The 19,427-nt window shown below is 45.1% G+C and overlaps 1 protein-coding gene and 1 pseudogene across 1 annotated transcript in view; one reads left to right on the top strand and one right to left on the bottom strand.

Moving 5' to 3' along the window:
* Nucleotides 1-12,047, bottom strand: part of LOC148162051 (epidermal growth factor-like protein 6) — a 29,715-nt gene extending 17,668 nt beyond the window's left edge. Inside the window, 5 exon segments of the mRNA XM_088020364.1 lie at nucleotides 4,342-4,464; nucleotides 6,453-6,587; nucleotides 8,997-9,116; nucleotides 11,735-11,885; nucleotides 11,976-12,047. Coding sequence (XP_087876490.1) covers nucleotides 4,342-4,464; nucleotides 6,453-6,587; nucleotides 8,997-9,116; nucleotides 11,735-11,885; nucleotides 11,976-12,047 — 601 coding nt within the window.
* A 6,856-nt stretch (nucleotides 12,048-18,903) lies between these two features.
* On the top strand, nucleotides 18,904-19,227 carry LOC148162050 (large ribosomal subunit protein eL27 pseudogene; annotated as a pseudogene).
* The last annotated feature ends 200 nt before the right edge of the window (nucleotides 19,228-19,427 follow it).

Below are 19,427 nucleotides of genomic sequence, written 5' to 3'. Positions count from 1 at the left end.
AAGCCATGCTCCTGGTAACAAAATGACATCGTTTCCATTCCTAAATTGACTTACCGCCCAAGTTGGATAATATTGAAGTTCTGATTTGCTTAGAATGAGTAGAGCTACTGTCAAATTAAGACCAAATTATCTAACAGTGTATTACCAATACTCACATATATTAGACCAGGAAAAAAACATACATGTCTACATTTAGGGTACTCCTTCCTCTGGGTACATATGAGCATAAGGATAATCTACTAACTCCTCTTTTTTTTCCTTGGGGACGGGGGAGGAAGAGAGGGAGAGAGAGAATCTGAAGAGAATCTGAGATCATGAAATCAAGAATCAGACGCTTAACAGACTGAGCCATTCAGGCGCCCCCTAACTCCTCTTCTGTATTGCAACATAGACTCTGGACTTTTGCAAAAACAATGAACTCATAATAAAAGTTGCTATATCAGTGCTGTATATTATGTAACAGCAATTCATGTGCATACAAATGTATTTTACAATATAACATTTTAAAATGCTGCATGCTAATTGGATGGGATTCTCAATTTTGTTTGCATGACTTTCCTATGCACATAAGAATGAATTTGGGGCCGTCCTTTAAGCAGTGTGGTTAAGAACCTGTTAAGATCAATTTTCAACAGACACATGGCTATCTATTTTACAAAGAATCAAAGCAGAATGGAAAGCGCTGGACAAATAATACAGTGAACGACCCAAAGACAGTTTTCTCTTTTAAATAAACACTCTGGTGAGAGATGAAAGAAAAAATTCAGCTGCAGAATGGGTAGTAACAAAATGAATGGTTTCAAGGTATCAAACAGAATATTGGGAGGAATTTGAGGTTTCAAAGAATAAAGAAAAATTTGTTTTACCCAAGAATATGCCTAAAGCTGGAGGGTCAAAGAAAAACAGAAGTCTTCTTGACATAAGAATGGGTAGTAACAAAATGAATGGTTTCAAGGTATCAAAGAGAACATTGTGAGGAATTTGAGGTTTCAAAGAATAAGGAAAAATTTGTTTTACCCAAGAATATGCCTAAAGCTGGAGGGTCAAAGAAAAACAGAAGTCTTCTTGACGTAAGAAATGTTTGTGTTGAGGTGAGATTTATAATTTCAAAATGCTGCGGGACAATATAGAAAATGTGGGCTCCGAAGAGCTATCGTGCTGCATGCTTAGGGACGTTGCCTTCATTTGGACATGAGTAACACATTGTGGGGGTGCCTGGGTGGCTCAGTCAGTTAAGCGTCTGACTCTTGATTTTGGCTCAGGTCATGAGCTCAGCGTCAGGAGACTGAGCCCCACGTTGGGCTCCACGCTTAGCGGGGGAGTCTGCTTGAGAGTCTCTCTCTCTCCCTCTCCCTCAGCCAGCTCACATGCTCTCTAAAATAAATAAATAAATAAATAAAATCTTAAAAAAAAAATAACACATTGTGGTTTCAAGGAGGTTCAATGATCAGGAAGGAAGATGATTCCAGGTTTACTCTGGGCAGTTCTTGCTTTGATTCTTAGGCCTGGGGCCAGGGGTGGGTATGCAGAGGTGAGTTGCTCACTTTCTGAGACAAGTGTTTTCCTGAGGCATCTCTTTTGTACGCACAGCATTTGTGCATCTACCTTCACAGATTTTCAGATTAAAGAGTAGCTGGCCCTTAGCACACAGCTCTTTGAAATGGCTCGAATATCAATAACCATAACTAACTTTATTGAGCATCTACTATGCGCTCAGGTGAACTAAGGTCTCTAACTATATTATCTCAATTCGAATCTCGCAATGCACTTGCGAGGTACCTGTCCTAATGAGTGTTCCCCCAAGGAGAACCTGAACCAAGGGCTTGGGTGCAGGGGGTTTATTTGGGAGGTTATCCCAGGAAGCAGGCGTGGGGGAAGCAGGAGAGCAAGACAGGGAGGGGGAAAAAGCTAAAGATGGTGCCTCACTGGGCAGGAAGTCACCGTCGGTGAGGGGCTCAGTCCTGCTGGGGACATCTGGGGGCCAATGTAGAACACAGCTCAGAACCGCCCCATCCTGCGACCATCTGGGGTATTTATCCAGACCCCTGGTGCCCACTGGTTGAAGGCTGCCCTTGCAAAGGGGCTGAGCAGTACTCTAGAGAAAGCGCAGGGCCACGGGCAGGGAGCCCGCGGCACTGGGGCTAAGGATCCGCATGGAACTGTCCACTCTGCCTTGCTGAAACTAGGGAGCGTCCAGAGACTGGGGCCTGGCTCGTCACAAGCTGCACAGGAGGAAATTGAGTTTGGAGAGGTTAAGACAACTTACTAAAGGTCACAGCCAGGAGAGGGCAGAGTTCAGATTTAGATTCAGGCTTTCCTAGGTCCTGAGCCTCAGCTGTTGACCATTACCCCAAACGGCCCAAGACAAGTGAGGCTGGAATATACATGTTCACATTTGGTGGCATGAAGGAGCCCTTGACCATCATCCAACAGAGAACGATGATTTACTCAGTTTCCTCTCTGGGGGCCTCTCCACGTTACGCATCCCTCCTCCCGATCCACCCATGCACAGCCCTGCACAGTCAGCCAATCTCTCTCTGTCTTTGAATAAAGTTCCAGAAGGAGATCATGAGCACACAGTGCACAGAGGGATAGACACCACAGCATCGAGTTGCTGGAGGCTGAGCGGCTCTGTAATCCCACCTCTAGCCCAAGGCAGGAATCCTGCCAAGGGCCAAGAGCAAAGAGCCGGGCCTGGAAGGCTGTGTGGTGGAACGTGCCCCTTGGCAGGGCTCCAGGGTCCACTCTCAGATACCTGGCCGTCATTCGTAAGAGAGAATGTAGCCTCCACCTTGCTCCTCGTCTCCACATTGCTCCTAGTCCACTTTGGGAAGTCATTTTTTTTTTTTAAGATTTTATTAATTTATTTGACAGAGAGAGACACAGCGAGAGAGGGAACACAAGCAGGGGGAGCGGGAGAGGGAGAAGCAGGCTTCCCGCGGAGCAGGGAGCCCAACACAGGGCTCTATCCCAGGACCCTGGGACCATGACCTGAGCCGAAGGCAGGCTTAACCGACTGAGCCACCGAGGCGCCCCTCGGAAGTCACTTTTATTTCACAGTCCTTCAAAGATATACAGGCACCATTTATACTTTTCCACACTGTTTCTTCCGGATGAAATGCTGCCCAGTTCTTCTGGCATTCCTCAGAGAATGTGATCTCCTGACTCCTCTTCCTTCCCTACATACTCTCGTCCAGTGGCACTCAACCACAGCCCACAGGGTACTGTGAACCTTTACGCCTCCGCTGCTCAATGTCTGTCATGGTGCAGACACCCTGTTTTTGCTCTGCTGTGTCGTCAGGAGCACTGGCTGCCTGAGGGCACAGGACAGGTCAAGGCACAACCTGCAGCCATACGTGTTGGAAGACGTGGGGACTCTGCTAAGGGGTCCACAGGAGAGTGGGGTCGGGGCAGTGAACAAATCCAGGCACACGATGAGCCAGTGCTAAAAGGGACAAGAGCAGGGGCGCCTGGGTAGCTCAGTCATTAAGTATCTGCCTTCGGCTGGGATCACAATTCCGGGGTCCTGGGATCGAGCCCCGCATCGGGCTCCCTGCTCAGCGGGAGGCCTGCTTCTCCCTCTCCCACTCCCCCTGCTTGTGTTCCCTCTCTTGCTGTGTCTCTCTCTGTCAAATAAATAAATAAAATCTTAAAAAATAAATAAATAAAAGGGACAAGAGCAGCCAGATAAATCTGCTCTGGTCATGATCCCGGGGTCCTGGGATGGAGCCCCGCGTCGGGCTCCTCGCTTAGCGGGAAGCCGGCTTCTCCCTCTGCCTCTGCCCCTCCCCCTGCTCGTGCTCTCTCTCTCTCTCAAATAAATAAATCAAATCTTTAAAAAAATGTGAATCTAGGTTTGAGGATGACAGATAAAGTGACGTTAGCTTCATCATACTTTCTTCCGGTTGTGTATTCTGGAGGAAGTTTGGATTCACGTGGTTAAAAAGTTTGTGGTTCTAAGACACTGACGCTTTAGGATTGCTTGTCACTGCCACCATAACCTACCCCATCCTGACAGGTAACATCTGCAGAGCGCCATTTGTCCTTAAAGCTTATTTTCAGTATTTGAAAGTAAGTTGTGACCAGAGAAATATCCAGAACCTTTGCTGGTCTTTAAGCTTAGTGCCCACAACTTCAGTGAGTAATGAAGATGTGGTCCGATTAGCAGAGAAGACAAGACTGAGGCAGAGTGAAACTTTCGAACACTGCATGCACACACTATCACCCGTGCATGCAGACAGACAGACAGACACAGGGAGAGAAATGAGGGAGGAAGGAAGGAGATATGCAGAGAACGCTTTAGCGAGAATAGCTAAGACACCGTGAGCAAACGCTACTTACCGGAACACTGAAGTCCATTACCTTTATATCCCTGCTTGCATTTACACTTGAAGGATCCTTGGGTATTGAGGCAATTGGCGTAGAGGCTGCACGTATGGGTATTCACGGCACATTCGTTTATATCTAAAAATGTGAACGTTCCCATGAACAACTTTGTGGCAGCAGGGCTTGCTAAAAGACTATCCCTTACTTACTATAAGACTACCACTTGAGCAAATCCAGGGCCAACCACTCAACACTGCCAAACCAACCGAGTGGGGCCTGAGAAGCGAGAGGTGTTCAAAACGCCCGACGCCTTGGCCCAGAGCCCGGCCTTTGCCTGACACCAGCAAATGCGGAGCTGGGGGGCTCCCTGCAGCCCACCGCCCCCACGGCATCTCGACTACTCATCAATACTACCGAAATCTGTAAGATGTTTGGGTTTTTTCTTAACTTTTTCATCTGTCTAATTCAGAATTAAATAACAGTACCAGAAAATAAATTCTACATGTGGAAGGGCTTGGGACTCCTAACCAACAAAAGATAAGGGGGCGCCTGGGTGGTTCAGTGGGTGAAGCATCTGCCTTCGGCTCGGGTCATGGTCTCAGGGTCCTGGGATTGAGCCCGACGTCGGGCTTTCTGCTCAGTGGGGACTCTGCTTCTCCCTCTCCTCTGCCTGTCTCCCCAGCTTGTGCTCTTTCTCTCTGAAATAAATAAAAATCTTAAAAAAAAAAAGGATAAGGTGGGCTATGAACCGTTGACATCATCTGAATTCATCAGCATTTTGTTCAAAGGCTGCCAGGAGCAGGGTCAGGCTGGTCTGAGCTCGTCTGCTGGATGGAGACCAGGAAAGTTTGCCGAATCCTACCCGAGTGAGAAGTTCATTAGCCAGAAGCTCTTCTCCATCTCACCCGCTCTCCACGCTTTGGGAGACATACGCACACAAAATAGTCCATTGTTTTTAATTTAGCCACCAAAGGAGCTCAGATGCTGATCTTAATCACTTAGAATCACCAGATGTGTTTCTCTTGGAAGCTCTCCATGTGCATCCCTCCCTGTCCAGTGGAACATCCTAGGTATCAGCGAACAGGCTTCTTCTCCCGGATGGGTCTGCAGCAGGGCCTGGGGGCCGAGCCCACAAGAAACATGGATTTTATGAGCCTGTGTAGGCCAGCCTTTGCGTTTAAAAAGATCTGAGTGAAGAGCTGTGGAGGCTTCACGAGGTGGTTCAAAACCCTGGAACCAACCGTTGCCACAACATGGTTTCGCAGGACATGTCCTGGGATACTCTGGATGGAGGGTTGAGAGAAATCCTACTTTCGCCCCAACCCATTAGCGTTCCCCGTCGTACACACGTTTGCTCCACATTTTACATGAAGAGGCATCTACAGGGAGCCTGCATCTCCCTTCACGGTAGGGCAGGCCCCGTCCTGCGTTACATCAAGGGCAACGTGAGTGCGTCCCAGGGCTCCCAAACACCCCCCTTCACTTGCTCATTCAGTCTTGGAATCCCTTCACTGAAGACCAAAATATTTTATTTCACACTGAGGCACAGAATCTTATCAGAGTAGCTTCGGTGACCCGGAAAGGGCATATTTTAGGGGATTTGGACCTTGAACCATGACAGGGCCGAACGAGGAAAGAGCACGCACCTTCATCTCCCTCACACATTTTTCTAAAGCCTCCCCTGAAGGACACTGTTATGAACAGATCACTGAGATCAAGATCAAACAGACCTTTTTATTCTTCCTTTTGTGCTTTATTGTTCCCATTTTTAGATATGTATCCGGGGAATCAAACGTTAAAAAGAAAACCAACCGAATTTTCAACAAATCCACAAAAATCATCTCTAGATATTTGAGGTATTTCCACAAAGCAGAACTATATCCCCAACAGCCCCTTACTTTAGACTTTTACTGACCCGGCTTCACCTAATTCCTCTCACCAGAGTTCCCTAAAAGTCAGAAACAAACAAACAAACAAACAAAAAAGTGACCCCTTCTGTATTGTCCAAGTGGTCAGTACAGTAGACTGTTCAACTACTAGACTGAATTGACATCCAAATACCTGTAGACAAAGCCTACAGGTTTGGCAGGGAGAGGGCAAAAGGAAAATGTGCCACTGACTCTTACCTACGCAGTCATATCGGCCCCTGACATATTTCAGTTCGAAACCAACATGACATTTGCAGTAGTAGCTGCCGAACGTGTTCGCACATCTTCGATTATAAGGACAGACAGCTTTACCGGAGGCACATTCGTCGATGTCTGGGAGGTAGAACCAGAAGGTGTCAGTGATAGCAAGAGAAGCGCTCTCCCTCCAAAACACACACACATGCACATGTGCACACACACATACACAGTTTCTCTGGTGGAAAACTCTGATTATTCTGCTGCCTACATCACGCCCCCCGGGGAAGTGTTCTAGACGCCCTTAGCACACTCACAGCTCCTCCTTTATGTGTTTCCGTCACGTTGTACATATCATTTTCGAGACATCAACTCACTGTCTTGTCGCTACTCACATCCCCATCTCTCCTGGGGCAGGAAGTGGATGTCTGGCACTTGGCACAAAGACATGACATGCTGTTGTTGATGGAATTAATATTTCTCTGGCGATGTGTGTTGTATGGCATATACAACTTTTGAAAACCGAGTCAGGTAACTACATGTTAAGCAAACAGGATACAGACTTTCGATGTTGTCTTCTACAGAAGAATTATTTCATCGGTCAGCTCCCCCAAGGCTCCCACGATACTGACCCAAATACCAGAGACATGGTTTCCTACAACCGCACTTAAACACAGATTGTGGGTCAAGTGTAATGATGTTGTGATGCAACTTGGGCAGACAAGAGGCTTCCCTGCTTTCCTTGAGAGTCAGGTTACTGAGGGGCTGGCAGCTATGCTGATCCAAATATCCAGACTCAGGCTTTGCTTTTACTTTAAAATGATAAATCGAATACATGTTTTATGTTGTTAATTTGGACCTGTGGTTAAACATGCAAGTTGGTGCTGTTCTTATTGTTCTCTTTGCATTCTTAAAATACTAAATACGTGTTGGGTTGACCAAAATAATTTTTCAGGGACCACTTTCATGCAGATCATCTTTCCCTTCAATAAAAATGATACCCTTCAAATCAGAGCTGGGTAAAAATTGACTTCAGTTTGGTCAAGAACGAGCCTTGTCATATAAATCTTATTTCACCGAGGAATGCTAAACCCTGTGAATCTAATTAAATCTGATTACTCTCAAAGAGCAGGGCCAAAATTTTAATTGTACAGGGATTTTTTTTTTAAAAGTATTTCACTGATTTAGGGCCTATTTGGCTGAACTTTCTAAATGCAGCTTATCAAGGTATGAACATTTGGGATAAAAAAACGTCCAGTGCTGAGAAATGTTTCTACTTCAGTAAACGGGTAAGAATATTAAATTGCACAGATATTTGCTTATTTAAATAAAAAAGATCAACAACTCGTTCAACATTCTGATTTGGTTTGATATCCCTTATTAATGCTATGTGCTCACTTGCATGTAAGTACAGAAGGATGAGTATATACAGTTTGGTTACTGAACGTAATTCCGATCCACAAGGGAACCAAGGCCGAAAGTGTTGCATCAGTCACTGAGGGCGCCCTGTGGGGTGCCCCACCCATCGCCCTTGGCATTCAGTGTGTCCGTACCTGCCTAAGGCTGCACCTGTGGCATCCTGCAGTGACCCTCATCCAGGCTGGGCTGGGTGTGCCGGGGAGTCAAGGTTCCAGAGCAGCGTCCCTCCCCCAGTCAGTAAAGAACAGGAGTTGGTGCTTAAATCCCCAGCACCCTTGACCCAGGAGGAAAACTTGGAAGCAGCTTCCCCTGTCTCCTAGAGGGGCACAGATGCTTAACCTGCTCCTTGAACTCAGCCTGAGCTGGGGCCTTCCCTCACCTCCTCCTCAACCAGTGTTCCCTGGGATCACCTCCCAAATCAACTACTTGCTCAGGGTTAGCTTCTGCGGGGCCCAAAACTAAGACACAAAATAAGACAGGGGAGAGCAAGAGGCAAAGTTCTAATCCATTGATTCGATTAAATTCAAAGCTATAAATGAGGGCTCTATCTCCCCCTTCAACAACATGGATTTAATTTGCTCATCATCTCCAAGCAGAAATGTTTTGGAATACTTTAGAGCAACCTTTAAAGACAATGGGAAGCTGGTTACTTGCTACCTTAAACAACGTCAAAATGATATACTATTCTCAATAGTCTTAGATCTAAAAATGAAAAATACATAAATACATTTTTGTAGGAAAATATTAGCTGGAACCCAAAATGGAGCCCAATGGCCCTTGGGGTTTCACTCACTGAATGACAGTGAGTAGCAGGTTTCTATGGTAATTGAAGTGAAACATGCAGGGTAAATATACTAAAATAAAATTACCCCTATCCTTTTTCCACTAGGGCATTAGACAATCCCAAAGTAACAGAGAAGTGTACTAGGGCATTAGACAATCCCAAAGTAACAGAGAAGTGTTCTTTCTAGCATCCCCAAGTGTGTCTAGAGTCTATGTGGACAGTCGGCTCAGAAATGGGCAGAAATCTCTACTTTCAGTCTAGTCAACAAGCAGATTGTGCTGAATGACAGAGAAGGAAATCAGTAGAGGGGGAAGGAGGAATGGAGGCGAGCCGGGCTGCCCTACCTATACAGACTCTCCCTTTGGGGGCCAGGCGCAAGCCCGAGGACGGACACAGACAGCGCGGCCCCTCCTCCGTGTCTTCGCAGGCGTACTGGCAGCTCGTCACGGCACACGTCCTGGAGTCTGAAAACGTACGCAAGCGTTAGCCTTCTCCTCCCGAGCCGATAAAAAGCCCTCAGTGAGAAAGGATCTCTGCGTTCTAGGACATTCGGTGTCATATATGGGATGTATTACAGGATGAGCATCACTGTCTGAGGCCCAAATGGGTCTGGGCAAGGGTGGTGTCTTGGTGGCGCCACGGTCTCTTCTGTGGGCCAGTGTGTTAAATTTGCCTGTCTTTAGGTCGGGCAGGCACCCCTTGGTTACCAAAGGCTGCATCCTCTCTCCTCTTGTACATTCTCTCATCACGCCTTTATGTCACCCGGCCGGCCTCTCTAGGCGGAAATGCAACCTCTGATGGAGATCGTCAATCTGAGTCGTCAGGGGGACAAAATCCATTCTACAGATCTCTCCATACATACCCAGCCTCAACGAGAGCCACTCAAGTCGCGAGACCTGGTCATTTCCATGCCTGTATTAAAACGTGGCAAATATGACTGACTGGCTACCCCAAAGCCATCCTGGACCCCTTTTCCTCTCGCCACTCCCATCACTGAGGCTGGAAAACCAGTTACTTGTCTTCATCCCAGCTTCCCTTGCAGCAACGATGGGTGGCCATAGGACCCAGCTGTGGCCAAAGAGATATAAAGATAAATCTGCTGGAGGGAGCGGGGCTTCTGGAAAAGATGCTGCTGCATGATGAAAGGGACAAGAGCGAAAGAGTCATTCATTCACTGGCATCACTCCTCTCCCCTTTGTCAGGCCTCCCTTAAATGTATGTGTGATGTCTGGAGCTGGGGCAGCCATCTTGTGACTATGAGGTCACAAGCATGAGCATAAAATCAGTATCCTGAAAATGGCAGAGAGTGAGTCCTTGCTGAGCTGTTCTGGAACTGCCTGCCTCCAGCTTTTTTGGTAAATGAGATAATTTAGGTGGATTTTTCTGTCACTTGTTGCTAAACACAACTTATCTCACAAAAATGCATTTCCTTAGCAGAAGTCTACAATATATGGATCACAGGTGTCTCCAACAGGGAAGTGCAGTGAATACGCTCTCCCTTTATCCAGTGCCATCCATAATATGCCGATCACCCAGCGGGACAAAAGAAACTGCCAGGAACCAAGTGAAATAAAATCAGGAGAGGGGTCCAGGGCTCCCCGGATGCTTTGAGCTCTAAACAGGGAGGCCCGAGCAACCCTTTCATATACGGAAATAGACAAAGAAGGTACACACATCAAGGTAATAGATACAGACATCAAGGTAATATAACAAACACCTACCAATGATAACATTTCTCCTTTATTCTCTCTTCTCTTTAGTTGCCTTCTTTTAAAATTAGTCTTCAACATTTACCTAATCCTGTCCTTCCATTTGGGAAAACATACCTTTTTTGGCACTGATTGGGCTTTCATGGAATGTTTCAAAACATCCATTAGCATAGATCTTTTAAAAAATGTTAAGCGATCACTATAAAAGCCTAGATAGTGGTTCCCGTGATGGGGTATGGAGGGGCGGGTTCTGGTAAAATTCCCCTTGGTAGTGGTTACATGAGTGTTCGCCTTATAAGAATTCATTCAACTACATATTATGTTATATATAACATCATATATATTATATACATATTTGTCTCTTATTTATAACAATCAGGATTTTTTAAAAAGATTTCGAGTGTCTGCTTTATCTCTTAAGCCTTCTTGCCAACAGAGGATCTAGGTGACTGGTGGTGTTGGGGCCCTTTGCCAAGGACAGAAAACACAAGGACAAGCCAGGGGAGCAGCAAACCATGCACTAGCCAAGACTGTGTAACTGTCGCAAAGTCCCAGATGGGCTAGGGAGTCCCTAACTCTGTAACCCTAGGAAGCTAGCAGCAGCCATAAGCTTCCAGGTTTGGTGGGGGCTATGGTACAAAGGAAAGAGAGATGGGAGGGGGGAAGAGGGGAGGAAGGGAGACAGGCAGGGAGGGTGGGTTTGCCTTTCAGCTGCAATATTAAACCTGATTTGCTCTGGATAAATGAGTGGGTATACTCTTACCTCCCACGGGACATAGGTTTCTCTTTATCACAGAACGGCTTTTCTTTTTCGGGAAGGTGAATCGGAATGTATTTCCAACGAGAGTCACTAATCTTAGAGCGTGGGGCAAGGGGCGTGAGAAAGGCAGCTGGTGGGAAGAACTGATGTCCCAAGATGGAATTTAAACGTTATCACCTCCCTAAAACAACATGCTTATTTTCATGAAGAAACCCCATACGCGCTGCATATATAGAGAGATAGAATTTATTTTTCTCCCCAATTAGCCTCTTTCTTTAAAAAGCAGCTATCCAGAATAGGCAAATCCAGAGAGACAGAAAGCAGATTAGTGGGTGAGGTGGGGGGGGGGGGGCTGGCGAGGAAGAATGGGGAGTGATTGGTAATGGGCACAGGGTTTTCTTTTGGGGTGATGATGATGTTCTAGAATTAGACAGTCGTGACAGTTGTACAGCATTGTAAGTGTACTAAATGCCACTGAATTGTACGGTTGAAAATGGTGAATTTCATGTTATATTTATTTTACAAAAAAATCTAGTCTATGACAAACATCTAGTCTATGGCAAACATCTAGTCTCAAAGGATGAGCGTGAGCAGCCTGGCCATTGGAACTGACTCGCACATGTGGCATCTGGCATGAGCATGTGGCCGCCGAGGCAAAAGCACTTGTAGCTCCCGTGCGTATTCACACACCGGTGTTGGCACGGCCGAGGTTTTACTCCACACTCGTTTACATCTGCAGGGGGCAGGCAGAACATGAAGAGAGGCTAACTGGATCAGGAAACATCAAGATGGAGAGTTGGATTGGCTTCCCTGGATCCCACCGGTGGGGGTGGGTACACAGGGCAATGACTCACCTTTTCTCCAATCATCAGTAAAACCCCATTCTGAAGGACTAATGACGATGTGGGTGCAAACAGGACAATCATGCACCGGCAGAGGGGAGGCAAATGGGCACAACCACTTTGGAAAACTCTTTGGCAGAATCTACTGTAGCTAGAGACACGGATACCCATGACCTAGCGATTCCACTCCTGACTAGATCCCCAACGGCAACGTGGATGTGTGCCCACCAAGAAAATATGTACTAAAATGATCACAGTAGCAGTATTCTTAACAGCCCCAAGCTGGAAAGAACCCAAACATCTCCCAACAGAGGGCAGGAGGGATGACTTGTATACTCGTGCAAAGGAATACTACACAGCAATGAGGCTGAACACACTATAGCTCCAAGGCACAACGGATGAAGCTCACAACCACGAGAGTGAGCGGAAGAAGCTGGAGACAAAGGAGAACGTTAAAAATCAGGCAAGGGGTGCCTGGCTGGCTCAGTCAGTGGAGCATGCAACTCTCGATCTCGGGGTTGTGAGTTTGAGCCCCACATTGGGTGTACGGATTACTAAAAATAAAATCTTAAAAAAAAAAAAAAAAAGCCAGGCACAGGGGCACCTGGGTGGTTCGGTCAGTTAAGTGTCTGCCTTCCGCTCAGGTCATGATCCCAGGGTCCTGGGATGGAGCCCCATGTCGGGGAGTCTGCTTCTCCCTCTGCCCCTCTCCCCATTCATGCTCTCTCAAATAAATAAATTAAATCTTTTTTTTTTTTATAAATAAATAAATTAAATCTTAAAAAAAGGTCAGCACAACTAATTTGTGGTGTAAAAGGTCAAGATAGAGCTCCTTGGGGGTGGGGGGCAAGTCACTGGAGGGGAGCAGGAGGGGTCTTCAGGAAGGCTACTGAGTTTCTGTTTCTTGGTTATGTGGATGTATTTGAAAATTCATTGAGCAGTACACTGTTGATATGTGCACAATTCTGTGTGTATAATACTAGAATAAAAGGCTAGAAATACAATTTAGATACTTTAGCCTTTAGTACTGTCCCAGGCTGCCTATGACAGGTGCCCACAGCGATGCCTCCTTTCAGTTGTTCCTGTTTTGGGCAGCCCCACACCGACTAACTTGTGTTGGCTCACACCCTTCCAGAGGGAGCCCTGACAGGCAGCTATCGGCGGTGAGGCTGTAGGACACCATTTAAGCCTGGGAGGCTACGCTCTCAATGCCAATAATGGTTATCTCCAGGGGCTAAGACTGGGGGTGACTTTCTTCTCTGTGTGTCTCAGTGTTTCCTAAAAAGAATTTAAATACTAAGAATGAATGACTTTTTGGGGCACCTGCATGGCTCAGTCAGTTGGGCGTCTGCCTTCGGTTCAGGTCATGATCTCAGGGTCCTGGGATCAAGCCCCACACGGGGCTCCCACTCAGGCTGAGTCAGCTTCTCCCTCTGCCCCTGCCCACCCACTCATGTGCTCTCTATCTCTCTCAAATAAATAAAAATATATTTTTTTAAATTTAATTTTATTCATTTATTTGACAGAGGGAGAGCGCATACAAACCTGAATAATATTGTATATATACACATTTTCCTTATCCATCCAACAATAGACACATAGGTTGTTTCCTTGTATTGACTATTGTAAAGAGTGCTGCAATGAACTTCGTAGTGTGTATATCATTACAACTTATGTGTCAGTTTCCTGAAATTTGAAGTAGAATTACTGCACCATATGGTAGTTCTACTTGTAGTCTTTAGAAGAACTTCTAGCCTTTCCATAGGGTCTGTACCAATTTACATTTCTATCAACAGTACACAAAAGGTCCCTTTGCTCCATATCCTCACCAACTTGTTATTTCAAGGCTTTTGATAATACCCATACCAATATGTGTGAGGTAATATCTCACTGTGGTTTTGATTTGCATTTATTGTTTTTCTTTTCCAGTTTGGAATGTCTTTCTTTTTTATTGTTATGTTAATCACCATACATTACATCATTAGTTTTTGATGTAGTGTTCCATGATTCACTGTTTGTGCATAACACCCAGTGCTCCACGCAGAATGTGCCCTCTTTAATACCCATCACCAAGCTAACCCATCGCCCCACCCCCTCCCCTCTAGAAGCCTCAGTTTGTTTTTCAGAGTCCATCGTCTCTCATGGTTTTATCTCCCCCTCCGATTTAATCCCCTTCATTCTTCCCCTCCCGGTATCTTCTTCTTCTTCTTTTTTTTCTTAACATATATTGCATTATTTGTTTCAGAGGTACAGATCTGTGATTCAACAGTCTTGCACAATTCACAGCGCTCACCATAGCACATACCCTACCCAATGTCTATCACCCAGCCACCCCATCCCTCCCACCCCATCACCACTCCAGCAAGCCTTATTTTGTTTCCTGAAATTAAGATTTCCTCATATCAGTGAGGTCATATGATACATGTCTTTCTCTGACTGACTTATTTCACTCAGTATAACACCCTCCAGTTCCATCCATGTCATTGCAAATGGCAAGAAAGATCTCATTCCTTTTGATGGCCGCATAATATTCCATTGTGTATATATACCACATCTCCTTTATCCATTCATCTGTCGATGGACATCTTGGCTCTTTCCACAGTTTGGCTATTGTGGACATTGCTGGTATAAACATCGGGGTGCACGTATCCCTTTGGATCCCTACATTTGTATCTTTGTGGTAAATACCCAGTAGTACCGGGTATTTGGATTGTATGGTAGCTCTATTTTCAACTTTTTGAGGAACCTCCATACTGTTTTCCAGAGTGGTTGCACCAGCTTGAGTTCCCACCAACAGTGTAGGAGAGTTCCCCTTTCTCCACAACCCCACCAACATCTGTCGCTTACTGACTTGTTAATTTTAGCCATTCTGACTGGTGTGAGGTGGTATCTCATTGAGGTTTTGATTTGGATTTCTCTGATGCCAAGCGATGTTGAGCAATTTTTCATGTGTCTGTTGGCCACTTGGATGTCTTCTTTGGAAAAATGTCTGTTCATGTCTTCTGCCCATTTCTTGTTTGGATTATTTGTTCTTTGGGTGTTGAGTTTGATAAATTCTTTATAGATTTTGGATACTAGCCTTTTATCTGATATGTCATTTGCAAATATTTTCTCCCATTCTGTCGGCTGTCTTTTGGTTTTGTGGACTGTTTCTTTTGCTGTGCAAAAGCTTTTTATCTTGATGAAGTCCCAATAGTTCATTTTTGCCTTTGCTTCCCTTGCCTTTGGCGATGTTTCTAGGAAGAAGTTGCTGCGGTGTAAGGAAATGGTCCAGTTTCATTCTTCCGCACGTGGCTGTCCAATTTTCCCAGCACCATTTGTTGAAGAGACTGTCTTTTTTCCACTGGACATTCTTTCCTGCTTTGTCAAAGATGAGTTGACCATAGAGTTGAGGGTCCATTTCTGGGCTCTCGATTCTGTTCCATTGATCTATGTGTCTGTTTTTGTGCCAGTACCATACTGTCTTGATGATGACAGCTTTGTAATAGAGCTGGAAGTCTGGAATTGTGATGCCGCCAGCTTTGCTTTTCTCTTTCAACATTCCTCTGGCTATTCGGGGTCTCTTCTGGTTCCATACAAATTTTAGGATTATTTGTTCCATGTCTTTGAAAAAAGTAGATGGTATTTTGATGGGGATTGCATTGAATGTGTAGATTGCTCTAGGTAGCATTGACATCTTCACAATGTTGGTTCTTCCAATCCATGAGCATGGAACGTTTTTCCATTTCTTTGTGTCTTCCTCAATTTTTTTCATGAGTATTTCATAGTTTTCTGAGTACAGATCCTTTGCCTCTTTGGTTAAATTGATTCCTAGGTATCTTATGGTTTTGGGTGCAACTGTAAATGGGATCGACTCCTTGATTTGTCTCTCTTCTGTCTTGTTGTTGGTGTATAGGAATGCCACTGATTTCTGTGCATTGATTTTATATCCTGCCACTTTGCTGAATTCCTGTATGAGCTCTAGCAGTTTTGGGGTGGAGTCTTTTGAGTTTTCCACAGAAAGTATCATATCATCTGCAAAGAGTGAGAGTTTGACTTCCTCTTTGCCGATTTGGATGCCTTTTATTCTTTTTGTTGTCTGATTGCTGTGGTGAGGACTTCTAGTACTATGTTGAATAGCAGTGGTGATAGTGGACATCCCTGCTGTGTTCTTGACCTTAGGGGGAAAGCTCTCAGCTTTTCCCCATTGAGAATGATATTCGCTGCAGGTTTTTCGTAGATGGCTTTTATGATATTGAGGTATGTACCCTCAACCTGGTTAGATTTTAGTTCTTTTATTTCTCCAGAAAGGGTTTCTCTAATAACTTCCACGCTTTTTTCAAGCCCAGCTAGTATCTTTAAAGTCATGATTCCTAACTCTAGGTCCGACATCGTACTAATTTCCGTATTGAGTAGGTCCCTGGCTGACGGTACTACCTCTTGTTCTTTTTGCTGAGATGATTTTTTTCTTCTTGTCATTTTGTCCAGAGGAGAATAGATGAATGAGAGAACAAAACGCTAACAGGTTAACAACGTCCCCAGCACATATACTGTATACAAATCAGAAAAGACCTGAAACCAGGGGAAAAGAAAGGGAAGGAAAGAAAAAAGGAAGAGAAAAAAAAGATAAAAACAAAAACAGAACAATACAAAAAAAGCAGAATGTGATCAAATATGATCAGGCTAGTGCATAGATCAGTGCCACACACTAGATTTTGGGTGTATTTTGGTCTGTTAGAAAAAAGTGCCTCCTAAAATTTTAAAGGAAGAAAGACATATATGTACAAAATAAGGGTTGATACAATGAAGGGATGGAAGATGACTGTAAAGATGAAAATTATAAAAGATTTTATAAAAGGAATTGACAAGGTAAGTAGTTTGAAAAAGGAAAGAAGTTTTAAAAAAAAAAAGAAAAAAGGGAGAGAATATGATCAGGCAGGAGACTAGAACAAAGCCATACACTAGTGATTTAGGGTATATTTTGATCTGTTAGAAGAAACTGTATCTCAAAATTTTAAGAGAGAACAACTTATATATATATATACCAAAAATAAGGGTAACTACTATGAAGAGATAAAAGATAAAATATGACTCTAAAAATGAAAAATAAAAAATGTTTTTTTTAAAAAAGGGATTGATAAGATGTTGGTTGAAAAAGGGAAAAAGAAAAATTAAAAATAAAACAGTTAAAAAAATTAACTTTAATGAACTAATGAATCATGGTAAAAAAAAAAGCCATGAATTCTATGTGTAGTATTCCCCCAGCACTGGAGTTCTCCCGTTCTCCTTGATCGGTAAACTTGGTCTTGGCTGGCTGGCTGTTCGTGCTGATCTTCTGGGGGAGGGGCCTGTTGCCGTGGTTCCAAATGTCTTTGCCAGAGGCTGAATTGCCCTGCCCTTGTCGGTCTGGTCTAAGCAAGCTGCTCGGGTTTGCTCTCAGGACCTTTCGCTCCCTGCAAGCTCTCGGTACAGCTTTGGAGGACCAGGACCAAAATGGTGGCCTCCCAATCTCCACCCGGAGGAGCTGAGAACTCGGGGCCCCGCTCCTCAGTGCGCCTCCAGAGAAAAGCAGTCACTCCCGTCTCCCTGGTCTCCGGCCACACTCCGTGCTCACCCGGCCTGTGACCGAGCATTTGTATCTCTGGCACCCGACCCCGTGTGGAGTCTCCAAACCCAGCAGATCCCTGAGGTGCCTTCCCACGCCGCTCCTCCTGGGGGAGAAAGGGGAGTCTCCCCGGATCTGCCGCTTGTTGGGTCCCTGCTGGAGGAACAGTGGTCCGACTGGGCCGCGGATAACAGTTTATGGCAACCCCGAGCTGAGAGCCAGCGCCTCGGCTCCGTCTCTGCAGCCGGCTTCCCCGCTCCGATACCTGGGAGCTCTGCCGCACTCAGGCACCCCTGGTCTTTCTGTGACCCTGAGGGTCCTGAGACCACACTGTCCCGGGAGGATTCCACCCCCCCCCGTCCCCCCGCTTAGCCACTGCAGCGACGTCCCTCAGCGGAGCCAACTTCTAAAAGGTCCGATTTTGTGCTCCGCGGCTCTAGCACTTGCCAGAAGCGGCCGACCAAGGCCCCCTCCCCCGCCATCTATCCTCCTGCATATCACTTCGGATTCACTTCTCTGCACGTCCTTCCTTCCAGTAAGTGGTCGCTTCTCTGTTCAGAGAGTTGTTGCTACTCTCCTTTTCAATCTCCTGTTGAGTTCGTAGGTGTTCAGAATGGTTTGATCCCTATTCAGCTGAATTCCTGAGACCAGACGAAATCTAGGTCTCCTACTCCTCCGCCATCTTGCTCCGCCCCTTCCGCTCATTATTTTTTTAATAAAGATTTATTTATTTGTCAGAGAGAGAGAGAGCACAAGCAGAGGGAACAGCAGTAAGAACAGGGAGAGGAAGGAGCAGGCTTCCCGCTAAGGAGGGAACCCAATGCGGGGCTTGATCCCAGGACTCTGAGATCATGACCTGAGCCGAAGGCAGTCACCTAACCCACTGAGCCACCCAGGTGCCTCAACTGATGCTCATTGAATAGCAACAACTTTTAGTGTTTTAATATTATAATATTAAGTGTATTTTAATCAAACACATATTCTATATCATTATCAACCCATTTAACAATTCTTCAATTTAATATATTTAGAATTTTTGTGGGCTGGGCACAAAGTGACAGAGTTCAAGTAACTGAAGAATTTGATTCTCCATGTTAATTTTAGAATCAAGAAAGATTTTCAAATTTATGTAGAGCACAATATATCCATTGTCCATAGCTGCAGCTATCTATGGGTTTGTGTTCTTGAACCATTCTTTACTAGCAAATATACACTGAACATAAATAAGAAAATGAATAAATAAAAAATATATCTCTGGTTATTTCTAATGTGATTTATTCCCTGTCACTATGATTGTTTTTTAAGAATGTGCTGTTAATTTCTTTGCTGCTGTAGGTTTGAGTAGCTGGTATGAGGATGGGTAAGTTCATGAAATCCAGGAAGGTGGCTCAGGTCCTGGCTGGACACTACTCAGGACAAAAAGCGGTGATAATGAGGAACATTGACAATGGTGCCTCAGATCATCCCTACAACCATGCTCTGGTCACTGGAATTGACCACTATTCCTGCAAAGTGACAGCTGCCATGGGCAAAAAGAAAATCACCAAGAGCTCAAAGATTTGTGAAAGTTTATAAACGCAATCATCTCATGTCCACAAGATACTGTGTGGATATCCCCTTGGAGACAACTATAATAACAAGGATGGCTTCAGAGATCCTGCTCTTCAGTGCAAGGCCTGATGAGAAGCCAAAGTCACGTTCCAGGAGAGGTACAAGACTGGTAAGAATAAATGGTTTTTCCTGAAGGTGCAGTTTTTATTATTATTATTTTTTAAAAGATTTTATTTATTTTTGAGAGAGAGAGAGAGAGCTCTTGAGAGTGTGTGAGAGGAGGAGAGCAGCAGACAGAGACAATCTCCAGCAGACTTTGTGCTGAGCAT

This window comes from Eumetopias jubatus, unplaced genomic scaffold (genome assembly GCF_037043125.1).
Source record: "Eumetopias jubatus isolate StellerSeaLion01/CBP00866 unplaced genomic scaffold, mEumJub1_p1.0 scaffold_23, whole genome shotgun sequence".
Taxonomy (NCBI): domain Eukaryota; kingdom Metazoa; phylum Chordata; class Mammalia; order Carnivora; family Otariidae; genus Eumetopias; species Eumetopias jubatus.
This window is presented reverse-complemented; position numbering and strand designations above follow the sequence as displayed.